Raw genomic sequence first — 15,132 nt, forward strand, 5'->3', positions numbered from 1 at the left:
CAAAAAGTTGAGTGTTAGTTCACAAAAGCTGTGGGATTATTTAAGATACTCTTTGAAGAGGTAGGGTTTCAGATGTTTTCGGATGACGGGCAAGGGACTCTGCTGTCCTAGCTTCTGAGTGAAGCTGGTTCCACCAATCGGGTGCCAGGACAGAGAAGAGCTTGGACTGGGCTGAGCGGGAGGACCAAGGGACCAGAGGTAGCAAAACGGAGTGCTCGTGTTCGGGTGTAGGGTTTGAGCATAGCTTGGTTGGAGGGGGCAGTTCCTCTTGCTGCTCCGTAGGCAAGTACCATGGTCTTGTAGTGAATGCGAGATTTGACTGGAAGCCAGTGGAGTGTGCGTAGGTGCTCGGTGACATGGGAGAACTTGGGAAGGTTGAACACTCGGTGGGTATTTGCGTGAAATGAGGAAATTCAACATTTTTATGACATGGACATATATGGACGTATATAGTTAAATAGAGGAGGGGTGACGTTTCCCTTAAAACATCTCATCTTTCCAACTGTCCTTTGATGTTGGACCAGCTGATCTGCTACTTGCACAGGGATGTAAAGTGCTATAGGCTCAAACGCATCAAACTAAAAATAGTTTGATGCGTGGACATTATTTTATACAATGCATGTTTTCATTGCTTGCGAGTAAATAAATAAATTGATCTTCTTTTAAAAAAGGTTGAATGTGTCTGATTATATATGAATTATTCAACAGCAGTGGACAAGGTTGTTCTGGCTCTGAGGCCTATAATGCGATAATGTTGTGTCCAATAGACAATTCGTCAGTCTTCTCCAAACTGGCATGGTATAATTTGATACAGAATATTTTTTTTAATTTATAGACTAATCAACCTTTCTTTTGCTGATCAGGCCCGATTCTGGCTGATATGCCCCCCTAGGCGCGGCAAAAAAAATGGCCACGCTCCTATCCCCACACAGTACAATAGTAGCCTAGGCTATCTTCATACTAAAGAATAGCTGTCCCCTTCATACTTTCCTTGTCAATTCAAATCTTATAGAATAATTCCAAAAATCCGAAAGTTTTTTAATGTGTTTTATGGAAAGGATAAATATTGCTTGTGTCTGACATACACTGATGGCTTTGATTGACTGGTGCTTTTATAGGAGTGTGCGTGTGTCCACTTGACTTATTCCACATTTTGCTGTGTTACAGCCTCAATTAAAAACTGATTTAATTTTAAATTGTCTCACCCATCTACACATTATACTGGATAATGACAAAGTGAAAACATGTTTTAAGAAATTTTTGCACATTTATTTAAAATGAAATACAGAAATATCTCATTTGTGTAAATATTCTCAAAACGAAGTAAATACTTTGTAGAAGCACTTTTGGCAGCGATTACAACTGTGATTCTTTCTGGGTAAGTAATTAAAGAGCTTTCCACAGCTGGATTGTGCAACCTTTTCCCAGTAATCTTTTCAAAATTCTTCGAGCTCTGTCAAATAGTTGTTGAGCATTGCTAGACAACCATTTTCAGGTCTTGCCATAAATTTTCAAATCTGTAACTCGGCCACTCATGAACATTCACTGTCTTCTTGGTAAGTAACTCCAGTATAGATTTGGCCTTGTGTTTTAGGTTATTGTCCTGCTGAAAGGTGAATTAATCTCCCAGTGTCGGGTGGAAAGCTGACTGAACCAGGTTTTCCTCTAGGATTTTGCCTGTCCTTAACTCCATTCCGTTTATTTTATATCCTGAAAAACTCTCCAGCCCTTAGCGATTACAAGCATACCCATAACATGATGCAGCCACCACTATGCTTGAAAATACGGAGAGTTGTACTCAGTAATGTGTTCTATTGGATTTGCCCCAAACATAACATTTTGTATTCAGGACAAAATGTTAATTGCTTTGCCACATTTTTTGCAATATTCCTTTACTGCCTTGTTGCAAACAGGATGCCTGTTTTGTAATGTTTTTTATTCTGTACAGGCTTCTTTTCACTCTGTCAATTAGGTTAGTATTGTGGAGTAACTACAATGTTGTTGATCTATCCTCAGTTTTCTGTTTTAAAATCACCATTGCCCTCTAAGCGGTTTCCTTCCTCTCTCGCAACTAAGTAAAGAAGGACACCTGTATTTTTGGAGTGACTGGATGTATTGGAAAACCATCCAAACTTCAATGAATAACTTCACCATGCTCAAATGGATATTCAATGTCTGCTTATTTTCTTTTACCCATCTACTGTACCAATAGGTGCCTTTCTTTGCAAGGCTTTGGAAAACGTCGCTGGTTTTTGTGGTTGAATCTCTGTTTGAAATTCACTGCTTGACTAAAGGACCTTACAGATAATTGTATGTGTGGGTTATAGAGATGAGGTAGTCATACAAAACATGTTAAACTATTATTGCACACAGAGTGAGTCCATGCAACTTATTATGTGACTTGTTAAGTTCATTTTTACTACTGGGCTTGCCATAACAAAGAGGTTCAATACTTATTGACTCAAGACATTTCAGCTTTTCATTTTGTAATCATTTGTAAACATTTCAAAAAAGATAATTCCACTTCGACATTATGGGGTATTGTGTGTAGGCCAGGTATAGAAACATCTAAATGGAATCCATTTTAAATGCAGGCTGTAACACAACCATATGTAGAAAAAGTAGTGCTAGGCGATTATTTCTTTTTGAGGTCGGTTCGTTTAAAAATAATCACGGTTTTCAATTTCAATTATTTAAAAAAAACATTAAATGCACTATGCAACACAGAATAAAACAATTGATAAAGGTCCCGTGATGGTAGGGGCTGCCCATTACTGCTTATCACTTATTAACCATAATTTATTCACATTACTTTAATAAAATATTGCAGTTGTTGTGTAGCCTATATTACATTTGTTTTATTTGATTACTTTATTATTTCATTCCAAGTCATCATCTCATCTCCATAGGGCTGCTGCCTATGCTGTCTGACAAAATCACTATTTTGTATTCCTTCAAAGTAAATAAGGAATACTTTTATGACTGCTGAACACCAAATATCAATCATTTAGATCATGTATTTTCAGGTAGAGATACCTGGGCAAAGCATCAGGCTGGGTCTGATTTATCTCTAGAGAAACTGTGCAATGTGCGCATTGAGCTAAAAACAATTAGTTGAACAATTAGTTGTTTAAAAATCTAAAACTAATTCAGAATGTTTCCTAAAGTAGCCTGTCTTTAAATGTTTAAATGTTCCGGTCATGATTTAATCTTGTAAAATGACTATTTTCAGTAGCTTAGGCTACGTTACTTCTCTCATTACGGAGTCCTCTCTTTGAAGAACATAATGCCAATCCCAATGCCACTGCCATTGAATGACCGCAGCAGCAGGGTTTGTGAAGATTTGCAAATATTTCAGGAAAAATGGGTGAAAACCCATCAGACTTCATTCGAATGGTTTTGTGCTTTGAAATAGGATCTGTATTTTTATTATGCAGAAAATCCAACAGTCAAAGACAAGGTAGAAATATATATTTATTTTGACTCAGTTAATGTGTCAATACGAATATGGGAGAGATCCTCTCCAACCTGGCATTTCTTCATTTGTTGATAAATATTTATAAGTAATAACCTGAATAATAATAATGAAATGCCATGATAATAATGAAGTGTAATGGCTAGTTTCTCATATCCATGTAAACAAGTGTACACACAGAATTGTGACCTCCCCTTTATTGAACAGTTATGTTGGTGACCGTGTACAACCTCAAATTCCAAGACCCTCACAGCCATAGTAATAAATGTAGCCTATTGCATCTGAGCAATAGATTATTAGGGACATCCATCAATGGCTATCTCCCTAATAAATTACAGCTTTTTCCAAATGAGGATTTCTTAATCAAAGTGTGAAATTATGAATCAGCTTATGTAACTGGAAAGATACTGAGATACAATAAGATAATGCTAGGTCAGCTGGCAAGTGTCTTCACTGACATTTTCAACCGCTCTCTGACCCAGTCTGTAATACCTACATGTATCAAGCAAACCACCATAGTCCCTGTTCCTAAGAACACCTATGTAACCTGGCTAAATGACTACCACTCACATCAGTAGCCATGGAATGCTTTGAAAGGCTGGTCATGGCTCGCATCAAAACCATCATCCCAGAAACCCTGGACCCACTTCAATTTGCATTCCGCCTCAACAGATCCACAGATGACACAATCTCTATTGCACTCCACACTGCCCTTTCTCACCTGGACAAAAGGAACTCCTATGTGAGAATGCTGTTCATTAAAGCACAGTGTTCAATGCCATAGTGCCCTCCAAGCTCATCACTAAGCTATGGACACCTCCTTCTGCAACTGGATCTTGGGCTTCCTGACGGGCCGCCCCATGTGGTGAGGGTAGGCAACAACACACCTGCCACACTGATTCTCAACACGGGGGCCCCTCAAGAGTGCGTACTTAGTTCCCTCCTGTACTCCCTGTTCACCCACAACTGCGTGGCCACACACGACTCCAACACCATCATTAAGTTTTCCGACATCATGACAGTGGTAAGCCTGATCAGCGACGACGATTAGACAGCCTATAGGGAGGTCAAAGACTTGGCAGTGTAGTGCCAGAACAACAACCTCTCCCTTATCGTTAACTACTGTCACACCAGCCTTAGCTTTGGCTCCCCCTCCTGTTCAGCACAGGCTTTGGGCGTTGCCAGTCTTCTAGCTGCTGGCAAACGCCCTTCACTCATCAACCCCGGACTTGTCTCGTCATCATTACACACACCTGATTCCAATCCCCACTATATCACTGTATATATATATACTCCCTCTGCCATTTGTCTTTGTCGGTCATTGTAAATGTTGCTTGTTTTCCTGAGAGGAATTGTATTTTTATTTATTTTTATTTCACCTTTATTTAACCAGGTAGGCTAGTTGAGAACAAGTTCTCATTTGCAGAGTTACACATGGAATAAACAAACATACAGTCAATAATACAGTAGAACAAAATAAAACAAACGTCGATATACAGTGAGTGCAAATTAGGTAAGTTAAGGAAATAAATAGGCCATGGTGGCAAAGTAATTACAATATAGCAATTAAACACTGGAATGGTAGATCGGCAGAAGATGAATGTGCAGGTAGAGATACTGGGGTGCAAAGGAGCAAAATAAATAAATAAATACCAGTATGGGGATGAGGTAGGTAGATAGATGGGCTGTTTACAGATAGGCTAAGTACAGGTGCAGTGATCTGTAAAATGCTCTGACAGCTGGTGCTTAAAGCTAGTGAGGGAGATGTGAGTCTCCAGCTTCAGAAATTTTTGCAATTCGTTCCAGTCATGGGCAGCAGAGAACTGGAAGGAAAGACAACCAAAGGAGGAATTGGCTTTGGGGGTGACCAGTGAGATATACCTGCTGGAGCGCGTGCTACGAGTGGGTGCTGCTATGGTGACCAGTGAGCTGAGATAAGGCGGGGCTTTACCTAGTAGCAGAGACTTGTAGATAACCTGTAGCCAGTGGGTTTGGTGACGAGTGTGAAGCGAGGGCCAACCAACGAGAGAGTACAGGTCGCAATGGTGGGTAGTGTATGGGGCTTTGGTGACAAAACGGATGGCACTGTGATAGACTGCATCCAGTTTGTTGAGTAGAGTGTTGGAGGCTATTTTATAGATGACATCACCGAAGTTGAGGATCGGTAGGATGGTCAGTTTTGCAGCATGAGTGAAGGATGCTTTGTTGCGATATAGGAAGCCGATTCTAGATTTAATTTTGGATTGGAGATGCCTAATGTGAGTGTGGAAGGAGAGTTTACAGTCTAACCAGACACCCAGGTATTTGTAGTTGTCCACATATTCTAAGTCAGAGCCGTCCAGAGTAGTGATGCTGGACGGGCGAGCAGGTGCGGGCAGCGATCGATTGAAGAGCATGCATTTAGTTTTACTTGCGTTTAAGAGCAGTTGGAGGCCACGGAAGGAGAGTTGTATGGCATTGAAGCTTGTCTGGTACTATCTGGTAGTTAGCTGGCTAGCTTCAGTTGAGGGATTCCAGATCCGAAGTAAATATAAATACTTTAGGGGGAAAAAAGCAGATCCACGCCACATTGGGTGAGGCGGGTTGCAGGAGAGTATATGAGATGATGAGGTTTAGCAAAATATTTTATATGTATATAAGGATATGTATAAGGATATGTGACGAAAAATATGTAAAACGATACATACAAGGGACACGACAGGACAAAGACGTCTTGACTGCTTCGCCATCTTGGGGGAAAAAAAGACGGGAATCTCTCTGACTATTTCCTGAGTACTTTATACTTTGCACTTTGGGTTGTTTTTTGTTTATGAAGATATATTTTGAGCACACCAGCGTTTGGGTTTCGTCCCGCTTTGATCTATGGTCCTTAAATAAATTCAGTAGTTCTAAACCTGCGACTGCCTCCTGCTTACTCCTCCCTACACCAGTGACAGAAGGACCGACCCAAGAAAACAGGAAGCAGCAGGACATCCCAACCTCTCCGCTGTATAAGCCACCACCACGACTCGTGCCTGGAGCCCTTCTGGACTGCCATGGACGAGGTGCTCCGGGCCGTACACCAACTGCAGGCTACACCACCACCTTCCCAGCTCCCTGCGGTCGTTCCAGCCACCCCACCACCATCTACATCACCCGGTCCGATCAGCAACATCCACCTGCTACTCCCGGAGCCGTTTGACGGAACCCCAGCTCACTGTAGGGGATTTCTCCTGCAGTGTGACCTCCACCTGACCCGTCATGCAGAGACGGCCTCAGAGAGGGACAAGGTGGCCTTGGTGATCTCGGTGAGACAGGCCGGACTCTGGAGTGGGCGCACGCCATCTGGGAGAGGGACGGACCAGAAGTGCAGTCCTAGGAGTGCTTCACCCAACTCCTCCTTACCGTCCTCGACCATCCTTCAGAGGGCCGAGAGGGAGGTGAGTGTCTCCTCCGACTACACCAGGGGTCCAGGCCAGCGTCAGAGTACGCTCTGGATTATCAGATGGTGGCTGCGTACACTGGCTGGAACAACCAGGCCCTGTTGACGGTTTTCTGCAGCGGGCTACAGGCATGGCCATCCGCCTGGATAAACTCCTGCATGCCCGTCGTTGCCCATCCCGGGGGTTCAGGTCTCTCCCAGGAACCTCCAACCAGACTGAGCCCATGGAGGTGGGCATGACGCACCTTCCCACTGGGGAACGTCAACAGGGTCTCTGCTCCTACTGCGGGGAGTCGGACCACCCCTGGAACACCTGTCCCAGAAGGAGAACCAGGCGAGGAAGCAACGGGCCGAGGAGCGCTCCTGCACCTTCCCAGGTAGGCATGGACATGACTTGCTCCTCTCTGTCCACCCAGCCCGTCCTCCTCCTTGTCACCTTCCCTGACTATCCTGGTCCCCCAATGAGTCCTGCCCTAGGGGACTCAGATGCTGCAGGCAATTTCCTAGACCGGTCAGTGGCCTTATCATTACGCATTCCTCTAGACCCTTTACAACCCCCTATCCCAGTCCATGCCCTAGAGAACTGTCCCCTAGGAACAGGACTGGTGCTCCAGACCACGATTCCCATTTCCCTCACAGTTACTCACAACCACCATGAACGCATCACTTTACTCATCTTAAACTCTTATGCACACCCCATAGTTTTAGGTTTCCCCTGGCTACAGTTGCATAACCCCAGTATATCGTGGACAGAGAGGAGGTTGTTGGGTTGGTCGCAGGAGTGCAGGGGAGGTGTCTCTCTGTGTCAATATGTGCCACCTCCGTGGAAAGTCCGGACCAGGCCACCCACGTCCTATCCTGGAGGAGTACCGGGACCTCAGGTGGCCTTTTCGAAGCCTCGTACCACGTGCCTGCCCCCACATCTCCCATGGGACTGCACTATCGACCTACTGTCTGGTTCTACCCTCCCTCGGGGGCACATCTACCGTCTCTCGCATGAAGAGACTGAAGCCATGGAGGCCTACGTCCAGGAGGGACACACCCAGGGGGCATTCTTTTTCGTGAAGAAGGAGGGAGGTCTCCACCCTTGTATCGATTACATGACACTAAGGCTACTGCTAAATTCAGTTATCCCCTGCCTCTCATACCCACTGTGATCGAACAGATGCATTGTGTGAAGTACTTTACTAACTTGGATTTAAACAGTGCCTACAACCTGGGGCGCATCAGAGGGGGATGAATGGAAGACCGCCTTCAGCACCAGCTAGTCAGCACATAGCTGACTATGAAATAGTGTATGCCTATTCTGATCATAACATCTGACCAGCAGCCTGCTCTGACAGGCCCTCACCCATTCACCATGGGTTTAGGCAGGATACCTCAGTGTCCACAGCAACAGAAGAATCCTCCTCGCTTAGTTATGTAGCTGAAGATGAATAGATGGAAAGATCAGAGATAAGCAGCATCACAGTTCACAGCCAGCCAACCTCATAGGTAAAAAACAATAATCAACTGTGTGTGGTTGTATCAGCTGTGTGTGGTTGTATCAGCTGTGTGTGGTTGTATCAGCTGTGTGGTTGTATCAGCTGTGTGTGGTTGTATCAGCTGTGTGTGGTTGTAAACTGCATTCAGTGGTGTAAAGTACTTAAGTAAAAATATTTTTAAAATACTACTTAAGTCGTTTGTTGCAGTATCTGTACTTTACTTTACTATTTATATTTTTGACTACTTCACTACATTCCTAATGAAAATAATGTACTTTTTACTCCATACATTTTCCCTGACACCCAAAAGTACTTGTTACATTTTGAATGCTTAGCAGGACAGGAAAATGGCCCAATTCACACACTTATCAAGAGAACATCCCTGGGCATCCCCTGCCTCTGATCTGGCAGACTCACTAAACACAAATGTTTCATTTGTAAAGGATGTTTGCGTGTTGTAGTGTGCCCCTGGCTATCTGTAAATTAAAAATAAAATACAAAATTGTGCTGTCAGGTTTGCTTAATATAAGCAATTTGAAATTATTTATACTTTGACTTCTGATTCTTAAGTATATTTTTGCAATTACATTTGATGCCTAAGTATATTTACTGTTACTTGAGTAATTTTCTATTAAGGTGTCTTTACTTTTACTCAAGTATGACAATTTGGTACTTTTTCTACCACTGATTGCATTTCCCCATTGGGGGCTACGTCAGTCCACTGCCATTGAGGAAAGTGAGAGGCTTGGCAAGCCACGGATCAAAGGAGCCTGTTTTCTGAGGGGCTGAGTGAGGCTGAGGTAACACATGTCTTATCCCCTGTGTTAGGTAATGTTATATAAAAGACTCACATCTACTGGGTACTGCACAAGACATGTTCGTCAGAGATCCAGGGTGTCTGTTCTCTGGTGAGCCTGCAGCGCCTGCTGACAGCACTGCATAATACTCTTTATTTAACTAGGCAAGTCAGTTAAGAGCAAATTCTTATTTACAATGACAGCCTACCCCGGCCAAACCCTAACGACGCTGGGACAATTGTGCTCCACCCTATGGAACACCCAATCACGGTCGGATGTGATTCAGCCTGGATTCAAACAAGGGACTGTAGTGACGCCTCTTGCACTGAGACGCAGTGCCTTAGACTGCTGTGCCACTCGAGACACACCGATCCTGTAGAGGTTTTAACCTCAAGTTCAACACCCCCTGTTTAAGTCAATAAACAGTAGAAGCGGTATTGTCCAACCTCTTGAATGATAGGGCAAGAATTAGGATCCCGCCTAAATAGACATACCCAAACGTAATTATTTTTCATGAGATGGCCATCAACAATAATTGGTAAAGTTGCCTAGTTTTAGAAAGGTCTGGAACTCACCTTTCTGAGAAAAATAGTTCTAAATTGCTAAGGTGTACTCACTTTTGAGGACACAAGCTCAAGTACATAGTACAAATATTAACAAAATATGAAAAATCATACATTATTTTTTACTATTCAACAAATGTGAGGAAATAGGAATTTAAATGACTGAAACGCTCTCTAAATATATTAACAATCAAATTATAAAATACTTACTATAAGATTTCACCTTTGTCATAAATGTAAAACAAATATGATCATACTTAGGGACAGTACAATATTGGCACTATTTCATATAACTGACGACAACATCCACTGAGCAACTCAGAGACCCCATTCAAATGTGTGCAGACTCGTTACAACTTCAGCTTTAAGCACAAAGTGATTTAGTCCATCTGTGACCAAGAGAAATGGATCTTGTTTCAATTCTATTAAATTATTTTGTATTTTTTCATGTCAAGACTGTTTCATATGCGCTATTGCAAGCGCAGCTGTGAGTGTCACAGGCACAGGAAATTGTTCCTTTGTCTGGATAGGCCAGAAAATGTGACACGTCACTCCCTATGCAAATGTGGAGGGGGGTTCAAATAGAAAATGTGTGGCTTTCAAACATTGCAGAAAATGTAAATGATAATATTCATAAAGATATATTTAGAAATTAGTGTTTTTTAGGGCAGTGGTTGACACACCTTGATATAGAAAATTCTGCGGCTCACCTAAAATGTCCTTATTAATTTATATAGTGGTAATGACCTCCCTCTCATCTGAACCATACTGCAAATTATCTATTTTCTGTGACAAACTTTTAATAGATCAAATAGTGTTTATTTGAACTATTGTAATAGTTTACATAGTTCCTTACTCATGGTGATTCATTTGTGTGTACCCCTTTAAGAGCGTCCCGCAATCCACACCAGAAAGAAAAAAATGTAGCTCTGGTAAAATATGTCTTCAGTTTTGAACAGTTTGAGCTGGAGACGAGAGGTTTTCTGCATTGTAAAAGGTGCAACCACGGACACAAGGCCATGCTCTGTTTTCTATCTATGGCAGAAACTGTAGTATAGCTAAGCTTAGTCCGACTTGCATATGCTAATGATTCTCACAGGTGAAGTCAAATTATACAAATGACTTTGCTCTTCATGCGCCCCCCTCAGATGATTCAAATGTAACAGCCTGAGCACAACAGACTTGAAACAATAATACAGATGTAATCATGCGCAGTAAAATGTATTATCTGAGCGGCAGTCAAAATAACATGTACATTCCACAGGTCACATTTGTGAGATACATTTTTTTAAATCAAGAGTAGCAAAAAATGTATGGCACACCTGAGAGTTCCTCAAGGCACACCGGTTGAAAACCACTGATCTAGAGAAGCTGTCTACCCACTGGGCACAGATGTCAATTCAAAATCTATTCCACGTTGGTTAAATGTAATTTCATTGAAATGACGTGGAAACAATGTTGATTCTACCAGTGTGTGTCAAGTGGGTAGCCCTTTAGCTGCCTACATGTATGTTAAAGTGACCAGCAAAGGATGAAAATGTACTGTAGGTACTCACACCAAGAAGTGGTAGAGGAAGCATCTCCATCCAGCGGGTCTCTCTAGGAAGTTGTAGACATCCCCCTGCATGCTAGTCTTGGTGACGTAGGGGCTCTGGGAGTGTATGGTGGAGCGCAGCCGGATGGCTGGAGGGAGAGGAGGGTTAGGGCAGTAGGCAGGGGGCCGGCCGTCGATCTGCAGCGGTAGGTCCTTTGTGTCCGTCTGCGGGCTGCATGGAGTGTCTGACCTATTATTCACCACTGTGGGCTCCAGTTTCAGTGAAACAGGAGAGTAACGTGTACTGTCAGCAGTAGCAGCGGCAGCCTCATCCAGGGCCAGGGACCTGTCACTGTCCATGGTGCCCATGCCTTGGCTCCTCCTACCCATGGGGCTCGGTCCCGGGTTGGTGGTGGCATGACCATTTGGCCCGAAGGTCTTGGATCCTCCACCACCACTACCATCGTAGTCTCTGTGCGCACGGTTCAGCAGCTGAAAGGGACATCCTCGCTTCTCGCTCATACTGCCAAAGAGAACAGTTCGGTTCAAAGGAGCAGGAGGCTGGGTTAAAGGTCAGACAGGTCCAGGTGGGAGGAGATAAACAGCTAATGACGAGGCACGTCCACCCCAGAGGCTAACGAACTCTTTGTTAGGCTACAGAATTGCAGAGGAGCAGAGGAGATCAGATAGGTTAGATCTAATGGGCAGGGTGATCACAATGACAGTTGAACCTTGTAACACAGTACAGTACCAGTCACCAACCCGCTGAGATGGTTGGCACTTTGCAGGCTTTGGTTCTGACCAAGCCCGACACTTAAACCCTAAATAGCAACTAATGAAATAATAATTAAGACCTTGATTAGATGAAATAGGGTATTAGTGCTGCACTGAAGCAAAAGCTGACAGCCACAACATGTAGCTCTCCAGGAACAGCCTTTCAGCCTCCGACCACAAGGACTTGTTTCCATAATCTGTTCACCACTTTTAAGACCCAGGTCAGTCTCCTTAAGGAAAAGGTATTACCCCTACTATACTGAACAAAAATATAACCGCAACATGTAAAGTCTTGGTCCCATGTTCCATGAGCTGAAATAAAAGATCCCAGAAATGTTGCATAGTGACAAAAAGGTTATTTCTCTCAAATTTTGTGCACAAATTTGTTTACATCCATGTTAGTGAGCATTTCTCCTTTGCCAAGATAATCTAGCCAACTGACCGGTGTGGCATATCAAGAAGCTGATTAAACAGCATGATCATTACACAGGTGCACCTTGTGCTGGGGACAATAAAAGGCCACTCTAAAATGTGCAGTTTTGTCACACAACACAATGCCACAGATATCTCAAGTTGAGGGAGCATGCAATTGGCATGCTGACTGCAGGAATGTCCACCAGAGCTGTTGCTAGAGCATTGAATGTTAATTTCTCTACCATAATCCGCCTCCAACGTCATTTTAGAGAATTTGTCAGCACGTTCAACCGGCCTCGCGCCAGCCCAGGACCTCCACATCTGGCTTCTTCACCTGTGGGATCATCTGAGACCAGCCACCCGAACAGCTGATGAAACTGTGGGTTTGCACAACCAGGAATTTCTGCACAAACTGTCAGACACCGTCTCAGGGAAGCTCATCTGCATGCTTGTTGTCCTCACCAAGGTCTTAACCTAAATGCAGTTCGGCGTCGTAACTGAGAAGTGTGCTCTTCACGGATGAATCCCGATTTCAACTGTACTGGGAAGATGGCAGACAGCGTGTATGGCGTTGTGTGGGCGAGCGGTTTGCTGATGTCAACGTTGTGAACAGAGTGCCCCATGGTGGTGGTGGGGTTATGGTATGTGCAGGCATAAGCTACGGACAACGAACACAATTGCATTTTATCGACTTCATGTTTCAGCATGATAATGCACAGCCCCATGTCACAAGGATCTGTACACAAGTTTGGGATGCTCTTGATCGACGTGTATGACAGCATGTTCCAGTTCCCGCCAATATCCAGCAACTTCGCACAGCCATGGAAGAGGAGTGGGACAACATTCCACAGGACACAATCAACAGCCTGATCAACTCAATGCGAAGGTGATGTGTCATATTGCTTGAGGTAAATGGTGGTCCCAACAGATACTGACTGGTTTTCTGATCCACGCCCCTACTATTTTTTTAAAAGGTATCTATGACCAACATATGCATATCTGTATTCCCAGTGATGTGAAATCCATAGATTAGGGCCGAATGAATTTATTTCAATTGACATATTTTCTTATATGAACTGTAATTCAGTAAAATCTTTGAAATTGTTGCATGTTGCGTGTAATTAGTGCATTTTCCTATTCAGGTGGATGACGCTAGAGAAGGAGATGGAGAGACAGAGGGTAAAGGAGCTTGGATATGATAGACTATGCCTGAGATGGCATATCTTACCTTGTATTCATCCTTCATATGTGCCGTTGCTATAACTCACTTGTTTACAATAGTAAATCAGACATTAACACTTCCAGGTCTCAGAATCTCAGAATGTTCTGTTCTTGTCGTCAGATTCATATTTGAACTTTGGACTTGTGCCTGTACATAAGTAGAAGTCACATCACAGGCCTGAGCCCTGAGAGCTCACACAGAGGATTCTGGTCCATTAATGTTGCAAGGGGATGAGGACGGACAGGGGATTACCATTGTGACTATGGATTTGGAGAAGTGTGTCATCTCTATGCGTCATCATTATAGCTATCTCCTTTCACATGTGATCTGTTTACATCAACACAACCAACAGACACAATACTGGTAACTTTACTCAAACTGGTAATGATGATGGATGTCAAGCGGTCCGAAGTTGAGAGGCATTAGACCATCTTGGTAACAGATGTGTGTGTGTGTGTGTGTGTGTGTGTGTGTGTGTGTGTGTGTGTGTGTGTGTCACCCTGCATGATAGATTCTTTAGCCAATGGTAGAGACCAGAGGTCACCACACACAAGGTCTACAACACATTTATAGAGGATCACACAAGAGCTTTACCTCAGGTGTAATACCACCCTGATAGCATTGACTGAATTTAGGCCATAGTCCATCATGTCCAAGCTCCTCTACCCACTCTCTCTCCCTTTCCTTCTTATTCTCTAAAGACCAGCATCAACCACCATAAAAGTCATGGCCACTATTCAGTAGGCGTCAAAACCTTTTCCTTAAGGAAATTGACCTGGGTATTGACCTGGGTATGAAGTGAACGGATCATGGTCACTAAATCCATCGGAAACAAGTCTTTGTGGTGTGAGGCTGTAATGTAACAGGTTAGCAACCCTCCACCGTATCTGTCCTCCACAGCAGATAATGCGATGACAGTCTGTTCTCACAAACACTGCTGTTGTCACCAGGCCATAGATTGAGTTTCTCTGCTACGCTGGACAACCATCAAACACACAAAAACTCTGTCAGGCAATGGAGTCCTTTGGCACAGGAGTTACCTTCAGTTAATCCATCATCAATCATTCCATATAGGAATATCTTCTTAACCTTACAGTAGCATCTTATTACTTTGAATATTCAAATACTTAGGACCAAACATGGTTATGCAAAACACGTTTGTGAGAGGATGTTGAAAATGGTCTTGGAAGTGAATTAGAAGCTATTTGAGCCACTGTAACAATGATGATTAGAGCACATCTGTCAATATGTTTCTCTTTACCTGTATAAGAAACTGACAACCGACCTATAAATGTATGAGCCATCAAACTAACAGATCAGATGTGTTGGATGAGCTTTCAAAAAAAGGTATCTGCCAGAGAACACAAAATACAGAAGTATTTGCCATGGAATATTAGGATGTTTCAGCTATTAGTTTTTTAAAATGTCCTATAGGGATATAACTCTTC

At 43.2% G+C, this 15,132-nt stretch overlaps 1 protein-coding gene across 1 annotated transcript in view; it reads right to left on the bottom strand.

Annotated features, from left to right (window-relative positions):
* The window catches only part of LOC110522744 (potassium voltage-gated channel subfamily KQT member 1-like), a 276,958-nt gene extending 265,022 nt beyond the window's left edge, over positions 1-11,936 (bottom strand). Inside the window, exon 1 of the mRNA XM_036969009.1 lies at positions 11,297-11,936. Coding sequence (XP_036824904.1) covers positions 11,297-11,796 — 500 coding nt within the window. The 5' untranslated portion in view covers positions 11,797-11,936. The remainder of the gene's footprint in view (positions 1-11,296) is intronic.
* Between the last annotated feature and the right edge of the window lie 3,196 nt (positions 11,937-15,132).

This window comes from Oncorhynchus mykiss, chromosome 30, assembly GCF_013265735.2.
Source record: "Oncorhynchus mykiss isolate Arlee chromosome 30, USDA_OmykA_1.1, whole genome shotgun sequence".
Classification (NCBI taxonomy): Eukaryota; Metazoa; Chordata; class Actinopteri; order Salmoniformes; family Salmonidae; genus Oncorhynchus; species Oncorhynchus mykiss.